The 16,135-nt window shown below is 40.6% G+C and overlaps 1 protein-coding gene across 1 annotated transcript in view; it reads left to right on the top strand.

Moving 5' to 3' along the window:
• The first annotated feature begins 4,475 nt into the window (after window positions 1-4,475).
• Window positions 4,476-16,135, top strand: part of LOC132008070 (polypeptide N-acetylgalactosaminyltransferase 1-like) — a 33,412-nt gene continuing 21,752 nt past the window's right edge. Inside the window, exons 1-4 of the mRNA XM_059386461.1 lie at window positions 4,476-4,533; window positions 6,256-6,382; window positions 7,340-7,506; window positions 13,255-13,462. Coding sequence (XP_059242444.1) covers window positions 4,476-4,533; window positions 6,256-6,382; window positions 7,340-7,506; window positions 13,255-13,462 — 560 coding nt within the window. The remainder of the gene's footprint in view (window positions 4,534-6,255; window positions 6,383-7,339; window positions 7,507-13,254; window positions 13,463-16,135) is intronic.

Here is a 16,135-nt window from a genome sequence, read left to right as displayed (position 1 = left end):
GAGGATAGAGTGAGGCAATGCGTAAAAATTCGTAATGCCATTTCAGGCCCTAAAAGGGCTAAAAATAAGTACAATGAGAATTTAACAGTTGCAAAATAATATAAATAGTAATTATCATGGCACTTCTATTGTTCTACATTCCTGAATTGTTAGGTGTTTGTGTGGATTGATCCTCTGGTAAGCCCAGTCTTGCTGAGATGATCACTATCCTAAGCAAATATAATAATCTATTTCCCAAAACACTGCTGAGTCACTCAGGCAGGCACTCAAACTCACTCAGACCACATTGTGAATTTCATGCATTAGAGTTAATTCAGTAATTCTTTCACTCACTTATAACAAGAATGCTTGTTATGTAGGCCATCTTTTAATTACTGTTGTCCATGGAAACATAGATGAAACCACTTATGTTTTCACTCATTGTGTAAAACCAGAGATTTTTCAGTCAACTCCAGCTCTGTTCCAGTATGTAACTCACTCCCACTAAAAGCATCTGTCCACTGTGGTTGTGATGGTATAGTTTCAAAAACCTGCCCATCTCCCCTCATCCTTTTCTCAGTCTGTGCTCTCTGACAAACAAAGGAGTAAACCAGGGAAAAGAAGGGCATGGGATGTGAAAGACAGGAGATTCAGTGTGCAGGACAGCCAGTAGAATCCCGGTGAGAATGGCAGAGGGAAAGCCCTGGACCACAGTGGTGCGGGCACAGAGGCAACCCGCCCAGAAAACTTCAGGAGGGATTGCTTTAAGATGATTTCATTCATATTACAGCTCATGCTTCCAAACATGTTAAGAGACTATTTAAACGATTTGTTGAGAGTCTGGATTTGAATTAGTGATAGATACATAGAAAATAAAGAAAAGTGGCAAAAATAACTTAGGGTAAAGTGGAAGGCAATGTCCTGGAGAAAAGGAAAAGTATTCACAATGTACGAATCAGCTTTAAGTAGCATTTTACATAGTCCTTATATAAATATTAAATAACAGTGAACCAGATTTCTAATGCAACTACCTCGAGGGAGTAGCAATTGTATGTGTTAGGATGAGGATAGGAGGGAAATAAATCCTTACATTCTGCAGTAAGTTAATATGTAATATCTAGAACTAGAAAAAAATCAGCAAATAAAAATTCAGATAGAGTATTTAGAATTATGGAGGTAAATACCAAGAGAAAGAGGTCAAAGAATTGCATGTGGTTTCCTTACAGGGACAGAATGGTAGAGAGGGGAGGGAATAGCTTTTTAAAACAAGCTTTACACTGTTCTTTTATTCTTTATGTTCTCATATTTCTTGTAGATTCCTAATTGCTATGTCTTATGGTAGCTTTGTTTTTAACTGAGAAATTGGCAAACTTTTTTCCAAAGTGGCTGCACTGTGAACATTCCCACCTGCAAAATGTCCGAGTGTTCAAGTTTCTCCACAACTTCACCAACATTTTTTTGTACCTGTATTTATTCTTAGAGATGTTCTGCTGCATATGAAGTAGTATCTCTTTGTGATCTTCATTTGCATTGCCTTTGACTAATGATATTGGGGATATTTTCATGTATTTATTGGCCATTCTTATATCTTTAGTGAAACTTCTCTGGATTTTTTGCCCATGTTTTATCAGATTGTCTTTCTATTGCAGAGCTGTAAGAGTTACTTATATATTCTAGATACAGCTCCTTTATCAGATAAATAATTTCTAAGTATCTTCTCTGAGTTTGTGTCTTGTCTTTTCATTTCCTTAGTGGTACTTTTTAAAGCACAAAAATTTTTAATTTTGATAAAGACAAATGTATTAGTTTGTATTATGCTTTTAGTGTCATATCATGTTTAATAGTACAAGACTAAAAGCTTTCCCCTAAGGTCAGAAGCAAGGAAAGAATGCTCTCCACGTCTATTCAACATTGTACTTGAAGGCATTCCAAAACTCAGAAGTATGTACCAAGTGTAGAAGGAGAGCCCGCAAGAGAAACACACTCTTTCTGTTCTGAGGCATGAGAACAGGGTTTCTTAAGGGTTAGTGGAGAAACACCTCCCCCATATTTGTATCTTCTTTTTTCCCCTTCTCTGCTCTCCTTGTCCCTAGGGTTGTTGCCAGGGCTTTCCAGCCATGGGAGCAGTGCAGGGAGTCTCCTTCTCCCTCTCCCACTCCCCCTGCTTGTATTCCCTCTCTCGCTGTGTCTCTGTCAAAAAAATAAATAAAATCTTTAAAAAAAAAAATGAGATGATGAGCTATAAGGTGGAAGAAAATATTTGCAAACCATACCTCCAACAAAGGACTCGTATCAAAAATATATGAAGAACTCTCAAACATAACCCAATTAAGAAAAATGAAAGCACTAAAATGTTGTCAAAACACTTGACACTTACCCAAGATACCATATGGATGGCAAATGAACACAGGAAAAGACATTAGCCATCGAGGAAATGCCAATTAAAACCATAATGAGGTACCACTCTATGCCTCTTTAAATGGCTACCAAAAAATATAGTATCAAGTGCTGACAAAGATCCAGGGCATTTGGAACTCTCATACATTTCTGGTAGGAATGCAAAATGACACAGTCTCTTCATAACAGCCCTAAACTGGAAACAGCTAGTGAATGAAGACACTGAAAGATGAGATTTCTGATGCGCTCTTCATAAAAAAAATAAACTTTTGACACATAGGACTTCAGTGAATCTCAGAGACATGCTGAGTAAAACAAACCAGTATCCAAGATTACACGGTGTGTAATTCCATTTATAGGATATTTGTGAAAAGGCAAAACAATAGCAATGGAGAACAGATACTGGTTGCTAGGGGTTACGTGTAGGGGAGGTTGAGACTATATATCCCTATATAGGGATAAGAAAAGGGGTTCTTTGGAGGTGGAACTGTTCTGTTTCCTAAAAGTGGTGGTGGTTTTATGAAGCTATGCATTTTTTTAAAACTCAGAGAATTTATTACTCCCTTCAAAGAAATGACGCTGTTGGTAGGTATGTGGAACACTGAAACTATGACACACTGCTGGTGATGGTAGAAATTACTACATCCTCTTTGGAAAACCATTCTTGGTATCTACTAAAGCTGAGCCTGTGTATACCTTATTGCCCAGTAACACAAAAATGCATACATGCAGTCACCAAAAGATGTGTACATGAGTGATTTTCTCAGCACTGTTTATAGTAGCCTAGACTGGAAAGTATCTTAATGTCCATAAATATTAGAATAGAAAAGAAGCTATGATATATGTATGTGGGGCGGTATGTGTGAACCCATATATCACACATACACATTTCTATTCCTTTAAAGGAGTACTGTGCAGCAGTAAAAATAAACTTGCCCATATCAGCATGGATGGTATACAAGCAGTGTTGAAGGAAAGAATTGAGGCACAAAAGAATATGCTCTGTATCGGTAGTTCTTTTAAAGTGTGGTCCTGGGACGTTTGGAGGTCCTTCAGATGATCCTTTCAGGGAGCCTGCAAGGTCAAAAAGTTTTCATAGTGTTACCAAGACATTGATTTGCCCCCTTCACTCTTACCCTTCAGCTAGCGCACCATGGAGTTTGAGAAGCTGTGTAAATCAGGGTCTAGCAGGGAAACAGAAATCACACAATAATTCGAACAGAAAATTTTAATATAATGAGGTTAACTGTGAGGGGGTAAAGACAGTTATGAAGTATATCCTAGGGTCGAGAGTACCAGGGAATGACAAACGTTGAAGGGAGCCTTCTCCCTGATGCTGGACTTCAGACCTCGTTGGAGAAGTCATGTTTGCTGCTCATTGGGTGGTAGAGAAATTTGCTAGTTACCATTGGCGAGACCTGGCACGCAGTACCCTCCAGAGTGAGGGCTGACAGACAGGCTTAATGAGTAGGAGATCAGAGCCAGAACTGGCAAACAGGAACCATGCTTCTTGGGGTACAGAAAGCCAAAACTGGGAACCAGCTGCTGAGGTACCTGAGAGACTGAGAATGTGCCTAAGAGGGTGGGTGCTGCTGAAACTCAGTGGGGATGATGCATCTGGGTGTGCGGCTCCCACTCCACAGGCAGTGCCAAAGCAGGAAGAAGAAAAACGAAAGTGTGCTGGAACCAGGAAGGGAAATTTGCACTTCCTGCAGTGTCCCTTCGTGTGTGTGCCGTGCAAAGCTTATGTATGCCTTTTGCCAGCTGCAAAGACGACATACTTATAGGAGCCAGTCGCATGATCACAGAGCAGGCAGTGGAGGGTGTATTTGGATCTAAGAGGCAATAAATCCATAATGGGCACACTCTGTGATAGCATGGATCACCTCTGATAGCATAATATGTCTTTGTATATTCTTAGGTTTTAAGATTTTCTGTTTCAGTGTGTAACATAAATACCAGCAGCTGTACTTTACATAAAAGTGCTTTGGGATCATCAGTTTTTAAACACAAAGGGGTTATGAGTCAAAAGTTTGAGAACTGTTGCTCTATATTATTCCCTTTAAATTAAAGTTCAAACAAAAGACAGTTCATCGGCAATGCTAAAGGCCCAGCATACTGGTTACTTTGGGCGGGAGCACAAAAGAACCTTCTGGGGTACAGGTCACAGTCTGTTTCTTCATCTGGGTGCTGATGCATTCACTTGGTGGAAGCTCATTCGTGCTTATGATCTGTCTGCTTTTTGTATGCGTATTATAATTTCAGTAAAAAGTTCAGCCTCTTCTTTTCCCTCTTTCCCCAACCTACACCCTGTTGTGAAACCTGCATGTAACTTTTTTTAATAGTAGCACAGTCCTACACTAGCTAATCTTCATTCCTCAGGATGAAAGACTCAGTTGGGACAGAGTGGGGAAAAAAGCTGCTTGGTAACACAGCTGTGGCCTTCCTGCTCACCCTCAGCTCTGTGTCCCCCACCCCCAGAATGATCCCCTACTCCCACCTACTCCCACCCCCAGAATGATTCCCTACTGGTGGGCATAGTTGGTCCCTCCATGGGAGTAGCTTAACTAGAAGGCTGAAAGGATCTTTGGTTTTCCTTGAGTGCCCTATATATTTCCCAGGTTGGGGTGGGGCTTACATGTTCTGAGATCAGTTATGTTGACTTTTTCATACTTTCTCTATATTTCCTATGCTATTTTGAGAGAATATTTATGAATTCCCTGTATTCTCTGAATGATTAAATTTAACTGATTTAGGAAATTATTTTCCTTTTTGTCTGGATCCTGGTTTGTGCTTTGCTTTTTGATTCTTTCATCCTCTCTGAACGATTTCCATTTTAGTCTCTATTTCTAGTGTTCTTACTGTCTTTATGGTCTTTCTTTCCATATAGTTTCAGAATTGAATTCTTTCCTGTGTCTTCCAAGAAATAAGTCTGACCTATTTCTTCTCTTCTGCAGAATCTCTTCTCAGAATTTCCTCTTCTTCCTGTCCACTTGCTAGCCGTGCACACAGCTACTGGTACTGCTTATACACTGCGCAGTTTGCTTAGTCATCTTCTGTGTCTCACTTGATTTCATTCTTTTGTTGTTTGGTAAGCCAGCAGCTATGTAGTTGCTCTGGCTGATCCTCTGCTTCCTAGTTCTCCTGCAGTAATGAGTGGGATTAATTTGGGAAGAGAAGTCATATCTGACTTAGTACGCTTCAGTTAAATAATATTAGAAACTCTTTTTCTGAGCTCCCTTTACCCATATACAGGCCCATTCCTGATTTCAAAGTCCTGTGCCAACAGTCTGTGAGTTAGGCATTCGGGATGAAAGCATGAGTGTCTTGGCTTGCTCACCTGTGATGTACCTGAAGCATATAGTACTGAGTATAAATGTATAATCTAGCCTCTGTTTATAACATAACAGTTTTAATGGGAAGTTGTTCTCAGAAGTATTACTTGGAATGCTAAGGGCAAATATCCTTCCCAGAGCCAAGCACCTGGTCTTCTGGGCCTCACCTCTGTGGCCTGGACTTGGAGGAAAGGAGCTGTAGACAGGGCGGCAGGCTGTGTGGTGGCTCCTAGTGGGGTTTGGAGTGAACCCAGGGTGAGGGGCACAGACTGGTGTAGAAAGGAGTCTGTAGGCCTGTAAGTGGGAGTGGGGTTACTAGTAGAAGGAGATGGAGAGCACACTGTGAAGGGAAGAACGGTCAAGACAATGGTAGGGGCTGAAGAGGGATATAATGAAGGACAATGGAAGCGTTTTGTTTCTCCTTTCCTCTTTGGAGAGAGGAGGAACTGGTGCTGATGGGCCCCCAGGGAACTCCTCCTTCTGATTCTCCTTTCAGCCCCTGGCCCTTGTCATGTCTTTCCCCTCCCATTTTCCTTCCTTCTAGCTGCCAGCCAGCAGCCCTCGGGCGACACTTTCAGTAGCGAGGCTGTCATGGCTGCTTCAGAAGAAGGGCTTATTGGCATTTTCCTCGGTTCCGCCCCCTTCTTTCCTGTCTCCAGTCCCACTGGCAGGTCTAACAGGAGATGGGAGAGACCATGAGGTTTGAGGAGCTTGTGAGAGCTGGAAATCAAGGTGGAAAGAGAAGGCTGGAACCAACGGTTGGAGTTTGGAGATACCTACGAAAGAATTCCATGTGCATTTTTAGGAGTGCAGATGTTCTAAACCGCATCCCCTGATGTCCGCTTGCCTGCTGCTGTTCCCGGTCTCACTCGTGCAGTAGCTCCATAGCAGATGAGACCGGCGGGAGAGACCATGTTGCCTAACAAAGTGCTGGAAACATACAACTAATACATCGATTTTGTGTGCATATAGTTTGGGTGTGTTTGGTCTTTTTGTTGTATTTCTAGATATAGTTTTTACCATATAATTTCACCATGGAGGAGACAGCATCAAGCGTTTGTTGAACAGAGCACGGACTGTGAGTCCTCATCAAGCTCTGCCACTCCCGTTTATGTCTGTCCTCAGCTTCTCTGTGAAATGTGGCTCCAGGTACCTCCCAGAATTCTTAGGAAGCTTTTGTACCTAATACAAAATACTCAGTAAATATTAGTTCTTTTCCTTTGTGGAAGGTTTTTTTTTTTTTAGATTATTAAATTGCATAGACTTTCAGTGTTTCTGATTTTTTTTGTCTAATTGAATTCTTGAAACACATTGAGTTTCCGATTGGTGATGTAGTCTTAGTACATTGTCCATTAAAATGAATCAGCAGAAGACACTGATCAGGAAGAGAGGCCTAATTTTAAGAATATAGTTCATATCTCTAAGACAATTTAAGTCTAAACATAGAATTTTAAATAGGTACTCTTTGTTAAACATGCAGCATTAACCCAGACTTAAATGAACAGTTACCAGGAGTCCCACCACTAGAGCAAACTGTCTTTATTGTTCTATTATCCCTCCTACTCCAGATGCATTGAATATGCTGTTTTAACAGTCACTTTTTATAAAGGCATTTGCTTTGTCTCTAGGTGTAAAACAAAGGTGTATCCAGATAATCTTCCTACAACCAGTGTGGTGATTGTTTTCCACAATGAGGCTTGGAGCACACTTCTGCGAACTGTCCATAGTGTCATTAATCGCTCACCAAGACACATGCTAGAAGAAATTGTTCTAGTAGATGATGCCAGTGAAAGAGGTAAATTTTAAATTTTAATGCCAGTAATATACTAAGCTTTTATCATTAATGGTTAAGAAACGTCGGTATCATTTTTAACCTAATAATTTTATTCAGACTTCTAATTTATCCTAAAAGTATTGGTGGCATTTAGACTCATTCACATATGCAAAAAATTATGCCCTTGTGAAACTTAAAATATTACCATAATTAACATTTGTGTCACAGCTTAATCTTTTTTTAAAAAGAAATAATGTATATAATATAAAGATTTATGCAGAACAGTGAAAAAACCCACATGATTTTGTTAGAATTTTCCTTGTGGGAAGCTGCAGTCATGAGTTAATGGAGAGAGACTGGATCCTCCTTGGAGCCAGGATGGAGAAATTGAATTCTATGTGTAGTGGGAAGTACCTCTGACAGGAAAATGGAACCTTAGCTAGGTGAGACTTTGTTCTCCAGATTATTCTTAGGTTTTTCCATTTTCTCCATTCCTAGGTTCAGGAATGACCTATAGCTAGTTATATAAAAGGGTGAGGAAGGAACTTAGGAGAGTGATATGTAATATGACTCTGACCTCATAAGAAATTTCTACAGTGACTCTTACTCTTCCAGGAATCTCAGAATTTTTCACAAGCGTAGAATCTCTCAAATTATCTCATGAAACACTCTCTTAGGAAAGTTTTTAAAAGTACCTTGAGCTAACGTTATTTATTTTGAATCCTTCTTAGAGAGTTTACACCACGGCGTGAAAAAAGGCTCTGCTAAGTCGCATCTGTAGGGAAACCTGTTAAACTCCGACATACCCAGCATTTCCCAGGCGCTTTTTCTCACACCACTGTTGAGGACCATTGGTGTCTTATGTTCATCCCCCCGATGTTCCTGTGCTCTCATGAGAAAAATTTAGAAGAACTACAGAAAATGGCTCTTCCTTCCTTCCTTCACCAGCCTTAGACTTCCTGACCATCATTTCAAGCTCTTTTGCTACTTAACTTTCTCGCCAAATCTCTCTTTGCATCTGCTAAGGTGTTTTCTTTTAGTATTTTACGTCTCTTTCCGTAACTATACTAAGTATGTAAATTTAATCACAATAACTTCATGTCTTAATTATGGGAAGTAATTTGCACATTAATAACAGTTTAAATCTTACCACTGTGCCAAATTGTAGAAGTATAAACAAAAAATAATATAGCTTACCGCCTTAATGTGATTAAGATGACCATTTATAAACACACAAAGCATTTAAATAATAGTATGTAATGTAATTAATGTCAAAATGAGTGAGGTGTTAGAAATTAAGAATAGCACACTTAAAGAGTTATTGTTGACAATAGAAGTGTAAACCCTCGTGTGGATAATTGTTTGCTAGGAGTTAATTAATCCCTCTTTAAGAAAATTAGCCCAAGTTCATTGAAGCAGGAATATATACAAACACAGCCTGGAAGTGACTTGTGTTTGTTTTACTTACGTGTTGATATTTGCTAGATTAAATATTCCTCAAGGAGAGCTGTTTTTCCTCAGACGAAGCGAATTATTTTTCCATTTCCTCCTTTGTGTTCTCTGATCTTCTCTTCTGTGCCTGGGAGGGCTGTGTGTAAGCACATTTTTGTAGGACATGACCTAATCAAAGACACATGTGCCCACAGCTCTAACTTGACAAAGTCACATATACTAATAATAATTTCCCTTCCTCACTGGGGCCCTTCTTAATCACCCTACCTGTACATATCTATAAGAGAAACGTGGACCAAGATCTACTTCATGGCTCTACTTGGGGCTCTTGGTTCACTCAGCAAGACCCAGTAGTCCTGCCTACCCCAGAGACCTGGTCAGGAGTCTGGTTCTCCATCTTCCTCCTTGGAAAGCCTCAGATGTGTGGCTCACTATTTCTGATGGTTGGGAACCACCAGGTATTGTGTTGTTGTGGTTACAACTATAGTCCTTTTATCCAGATTGAGAATTCCCTAGTCTAACTTTCTTTGGCTCTCTTATTTGGATGGTAACTGGTAGGCCCTACAACCAGAGCAAGCTCTGTTTTTATGTAACTTTCTTACTCATGAGACAGGGGCAAGGCACCCTTACTTCTCACCTGGGCTACTGAAACAGACTGCTGGTCTGGCCTTCCCACACACACCCTCGCCTTCCCCCCTCTGTTCTTGCTGCATGCCCTGGGAGCTTTTAAACATGCTGCTCTGATCTTGGCATTTCTGTCTAACCCCGTTCCTCGGAGGCCTGTATGACTCGGCCTCTGCCTGCATCTCTCCTCACATCCCAAGCCATCCCCTGGCCACCCCATCCCCACAGTTCAGCTCACATGTTTACTCAGAATCGAGATATATTTAGAGAGGCCTTCCTTGAACTCCCAAGACCAGGTCGGGTCCCTCTGAACATGTTTTGGAACATTACACTCCATAGCTCTCATCAGAGTTTTAACTATTTATCTGTTTAAAGACCATCTCGCCTACCAGACTCTACACTCCGTCGGGCATGTGTGCCTACCCCTCTTTCCTCATTGCCCACAGCACTTATTGCATAAATAGTCCAGAATTTAACGAGTGAATGAAAGAGTGATCTACCAGTCAGTTAACTCTTGCCTCTACTTTTTGTCTATGCAGACTTCTAATTAGGTTGCGTTAGCGTGCCTGGTTTGCTTCTGGCCTCAGGATACCCATTTTCATAGTTGAACTGCTGAGTTGTCAGTAGCTCCATTTATTAGGTATGAAGTAGGCACTATAATTATCCCCGTTTTACTGGTGAGGCTTAGCGTAAACCTAGCGCTTGCCTCTTAAATGCTACATAACTCACGTGTAATAACATCACAGTTACAGGGTCTAAAATGAAGACAGAGTCTGGATGAGTCCCCACTCCATGTCAGAAGTTATGTAATCATCATCTCAGAAGGTTATCTTAAGACTTAGGACTGATATAATGTTCCTAATCTGAGAGGACTATTGTTTTTCTCATCTTTCGCAAAAGGAAGCAGAGATTCTTATTTAGTAGGGATTAGGAGTCAGATTTTTTAGACTCTAAATTCCTTGTTGTTTCGACTGCTCGAAGATTTCTCAGATGTTCCTGTAAGCAGTGAAATTTTCCCAACACCCTCTCTAGCAGTCTCACGTTCCCTGATGGAAAGATGCTGAGGGATCCATTTATAGGCTAATAGCTATAAAGATATTCTGATAAATAAGATGCTACCTTATTTTTAGATGACATAGTAGCTTCTACTCATAGTCACTTAACCTCCCATGGCTTCATTTTTGTAGAATTATCCCTGGGTACATAATTCTATATCCTCTTTTAGGAAGACACCTATTTCTTTTCTTTTCTTTTCTCTTTTTATAAGATTTTTTTTATTTGTTTATTTGAGAGTAGTAATTGAGGGAGTAAGTGGGAGAGAGAGCGCACGCATGCATGAGCAGGGGGAAGGGGCAGAGGGAGAGGGAAGCGCAAGCTCTCCACCGAGCAGGTAGCCTGATACAGGACTCGATCCCAGAATCCTGGCATCATGACCTGAGCTGAAAGCAGACACTTAACAAACTAAGCCACCCAGGCGCCCAGACACCTATTTCTTAGCCTTATTGCATGAAGGCCACAAAGATGTAGAACGAAGATGCCAAGAAAATATGGCAACTGTTTTGAGCTGCCAGACCAGAGAATCATGCATTTTTCATTTTATTTATAGAGAGGACAGAGTATTTTAACTTTCAGAGACGTGGGATTTGGGAATTAGATTGCTTTGATTCTTAAGAAGACTTTAAGCTGTCTGATATTTTTGGGAAAGCTTATTGGGAGACATCTTGTGTATGACACACCCAGCCTCAACTGGTCTGAAGCCCTAAAACATACCCCACACCCCATCACGTAGGAGTCCATCACACTCTGCACATAAAGTTAAATTTGTGTTAGTGCAGGTGATTCCACAGTCCTCAATTTTTCTCTCTCAAGTTCCCTTCTGGGATTTCTTGTTGTGGATGAAAAGATGAGCTTTGAAGTCAGGCAGACCAGGGTTTGAATCTTGGTCCACTCCTTAACAAGCTGTGTGACTTTCATTGGTTCATTTTAGATTCTAAGTCTCATATTTGTGTGTCTAAAATATGTGTAGTGACAGTCTCATAGCATTGCTATTGTCAGGATTAAATGATATAAAATGGGTAAAGAGCCTGGCATTGTGCCAAACAGAAAATGGTAGCTGCCATTGCAGAATCTTGCTCTACTCCAGGATTGATGTTCCCCCCGCCTTTTTATTCAGAATGGAGTTACAGCTCTCTGACCCTAAGATTTGGTTCATAAAATCACAGTGGTGACCTCGTAGGAGTTCTACTCCAGCTATTTTACAGATACTGTTTTTAGCCCAAATTAATTAGGAAATACATTAGCAAAACTGGAAACAATCAGTAGTATGGTATGGTGGGGTCGTAGACCTTTCACTTTCAAATTTTCTTATCCTGATTATTTCATTATTGAGTCATTCTGGTCTCACCAGTTCAAGCAGGCAAGAACCTTATCACTCCTATTTGTCTTTCTCTCTGCGCTACATAGGAAGCCCTTTGGATTCCCATGTTTAGTACTTAAGGAGACCCTTAATACATACACCATGCTCTCTGGGACCTTCCCCTTATGAGAATCCTGTGGGACAGAGCTAGTCCTGGGAGTCCCAGCAGTTCTCTCTCAAGTTTTTCCTCCTCCTAACTGGCCTGTTGGGACTAGTTGGAAGGACATTTGACCATATCACCCTCAAAAACTTCTCTAGCAGTAATTCCACAAACTAACCTGAGCTGAAAAATTCTTTCTCTTTGTGTTGAGGAAGCTGAGCCTTTCCTGCTTTTTAAAGTCCAATACGTACTTTGGAGGTAAGACTTCCTTGGCTCAGAGACATAACCTCTATCTGAACACTCCAGAAGAGATGCTGGTTTCACACAGCCCCTTCCTTTCCTTCTCCTTTCCCCCCCTTTCCTTCAATTGCGCTTCCCTCTTATAACCTTTGTTACTTAGATCTACCTGTCTGCTAAGGAACTCTGTTTGATCCAGCATTTTCCTTCTGAGCTTGACCTCACTTACTGCCTCCTGCAGAAGAACTACATAGTTTAAGACTGTGGTAGTCCATAAGACAGTGAGTCTCGAGTTGGATCTTTTTTTTTTTTTTTAATTTTTTTTTTTTTTTTAAAGATTTTATTTATTTATTTGACAGAGAGAGACCACAAGTAGGCAGAGAAGCAGGCAGAGAGAGAGAGAGGAGGAAACAGGATCCCTGCTGAGCAGAGAGCCCTATGTGGGACTCGATCCCAGGACCCTGAGATCATGACCTGAGCCGAAGGCAGCGGCTTAACCCACTGAGCCACCCAGGCGCCCATCGAGTTGGATCTTGAAGAAATCCCACAACTGTCTGAATTCTAACAGTTGTTGCATGTTCTGTTCCTTCGGTCTACAGAGGTCTGGAGTTAATGTTCTTCGACTACTTTCTTTCTACTCCTGATCCTTAAGCATGATTAGAAAAAGAAGAAGTGAACTGGCCCAGTTGCTTAGGGAACTTTGTCTTTGACTGAGCCTGAGCCCAAAGATTTCTCCTAATTCTTCATGTAATAAGATAGAGGCAAATCTAGGACGTTGTCTCAGGAGATAAAAAAGCTCCCTGTAGTGAAATGGGAGCTTCACTAAAAGTGCTCAGGAAATAGTTGCTGAATGAGTATTGCGCATCAGAATTGCTTTACATCTGGGTAGCACCAGGTCAGTCTTTTCATGTACCATTTTTTTGTTTTATTAATTTTTCAGACTTTTTAAAAAGACCTCTGGAGAGTTACGTGAAAAAATTAAAAGTACCAGTTCATGTAATTCGAATGGAACAACGTTCTGGCTTGATCAGAGCTAGATTAAAAGGAGCTGCTGTGTCTAAAGGCCAAGTGATCACCTTCTTAGATGCTCACTGTGAATGTACAGTGGGATGGCTGGAGCCTCTCTTAGCCAGAATCAAACATGACAGGTAAGTTTCTCAAGTCTATACATTTGTTTTCAGTGTGTTTGTCCTAAATGGTATAATAAGCTGAAAAATTCTGAGTATATAGATAAATGCAAAAATAACTTCCTCTGAAGTTTCCTTTAAAATACCCATGAAGAACTCTAAACTAAAAGGGAAGATAATCACAAAGAAATGTTTGTAGTCTTGTTGGTGAGGCTGGATTAGGAAACATGTTCAGATGTTTACCTTATGCTCTATTTACTAAATGGGAGCAGAACAGAAGACAGTGACCTCAGGAAACGTAAGATAAAACTATTGCCCCCTCTGTCTAAGGCTAATACTGGAGCAGGCAGGTCATCTCATCCCTGTCTCCTTCCTTACTGGGACTCTAGCCCTCAGCTTGATGCATGGCAAGAAGAAGAAGGGGGGTGGGGAGATACACAGTGTATCTTACAGTGCTTCATTGTATATGGAGAAGCACTGTACTCTCTGATGATACAGGAAGAGCAGTGGGAGCAATGCATGCATTTTTCAAAGAATTACCTGCTCCTGGTCCCTGGCATAGTTCTTGTGTATCCGGAGAGAAGCTAACTTCCATCTGCTAGACTTAACATTAGTTGAATTTCTTCTTGTCATTGCAGTTTGTGCCAGAGGCTGTCTGTGCCAACTTAGCATTAAGGTTTAGATTTTAGTAAGGTAAACTGTACTAGTTGAATGAAACATGGCAAAAGCCATTGCATCTGTTCTGTTAGCAAATACTGGGACTATATCTCGCCCTTTCAAAGGTGAATAAATGGGGAAAACCAGCATTGGGGCAATAAGAAGGTACAGCAGCGTTAGGAAGAACAGTGCCTAAAGAAGGAAGAGACCATCTTTGTAAATGGTTTTCTAGGAGTAGTGCCTGGCTGATTTGGGAAATCCTAGCTTGCATAAGACCACACGTGAGCAGGAGCCTGGGCCCAGGGAGAGAAAGCAGCAGTGTGAGGAAATGGCAGAAATGAAAGGGGGGATTGACTAAACTGAGAACCACAATTTCCAGTTTGGGCTGTATGGTAGATTAGGTGTCCTGACTTACATTTCCAACTGAAAGAGCTTAAATGCCGGATAAATTGTAAGACATGTTTTTAAATACATCAGTGAGCTGGCACTGAAGTCAAGTTTTGCAAACGTCAAAGCAAAGTGAGATGAGTGAGTGGTCCAAACACTAAAATCAGATCTCACTTGGAGAGGTTCTGCCAAACTTAGAGGACACAGAACCTCTCTTGACTTGATAGACAAATGGGTGGGAAGGTAGGAGACTGGGTCTAGGCCCTGCCTAAGGCTGGAGAAGGAAGAGCAAACACCTGTGTAAAGCTAGGATCTTGTACCTCTGTGTGAGTGAGAATGAGAAATACATCCTACCACATCAAAGAAAACTTGCCTGTTTCAACCTTGGTATGCGGTGGTGACAGGGAAACAAGTCTCCCCTAAGAATTTGTAAACAATATAGAAAAAGAAGGGAGGAAGCAACTCGGCTCTTCATAAGACTAATATAACTTTGATAGCATAGCCAGAAAATAAATATATGGAAAATTACACAAACCCACTCATGAACAGTAACAAAAAATGTCATAATACCAGAAAATCGAGTCCACTAGGAGGGAAAAATAATTATATAAAATACACACACATATATAAATATATAATATATATAATGTAGATTTTATGTATTTATATGAGAGAGAGGGTTAGTGAGAGAGAGAGAGCGCGCAAGCGCAAGCACTAGCGGGGGGAACAGTAGAGGGAGAGGGAGAAGCAGGCTCTCTGCTGAGCAGGGAGCCCAACACAAGGCTTGATTCTGGGACTCTGGGATCATGACCTGAGTTGAAGGCAGATGCTTAACTGACTTAGCCACCCAGGCACCCCAAAATATTTTTATTTTTATGTGAAAAATATGTAAAAGAAAATATGACTAATTGGTTTAGTTTAATAATATAAAACCAGTTCACATAATACATTCTCATTAACATTTCTAAAACTGATTGAAACCTATCATTAAAAATCTGTCATCACTTTAATAAATAAAAAATGTGTTCACTTGTGATTAAATTGAACATCCGTTTATAATTAAAAGTACTTAGTGAACTAGTACAGAATGGAAATTTACTAATCTGAAGAAGGATGGCTTTTCAAAAAAGCTTTAACTAGCAAACATCTTATTAATAGAAAAAAGTTGATTTTTTTTTTTTTTTTGAGAGAGATAAAGAGTACATGCAGGTGAGAGGGAGAGAGAGAATCCTAAGCAGGCTCCATGTGCAGAGCCTGACAACAGGGCTTGATCTCATGACCCTGAGATCATTACCAGAGTTGAAATCAAAGAGTCCGATGCTTAATGGACTAAGCCACATAGCCCCATCCCAAAATATTTTCTCAAAGATATGGTGCATCCTTATGATGCCCTGAATTACTACTAATAGTTAGTATTATTGGAAGCTTTACGTTTTACAGGAGTATAAGAAATAAAAGGTGTAAAATGAAACAAGATGGGATCGGGAGGGAGACAAACCATAAGAGACTCTTAATCTCACAAAACAAACTGAGGTTTGCTGGGGAGAGGGTGGTTGGATTATGGACATTTGGGAGGGTATGTGCTATGGGGAATGCTGTGAAGTGTGTAAACCTGGCGATTCACAGACCTGTACCCCTGGGGCTAATAAT

This window comes from Mustela nigripes, unplaced genomic scaffold, assembly GCF_022355385.1.
Source record: "Mustela nigripes isolate SB6536 unplaced genomic scaffold, MUSNIG.SB6536 HiC_scaffold_30, whole genome shotgun sequence".
NCBI classification, from domain to species: Eukaryota; Metazoa; Chordata; class Mammalia; order Carnivora; family Mustelidae; genus Mustela; species Mustela nigripes.
This window is presented reverse-complemented; position numbering and strand designations above follow the sequence as displayed.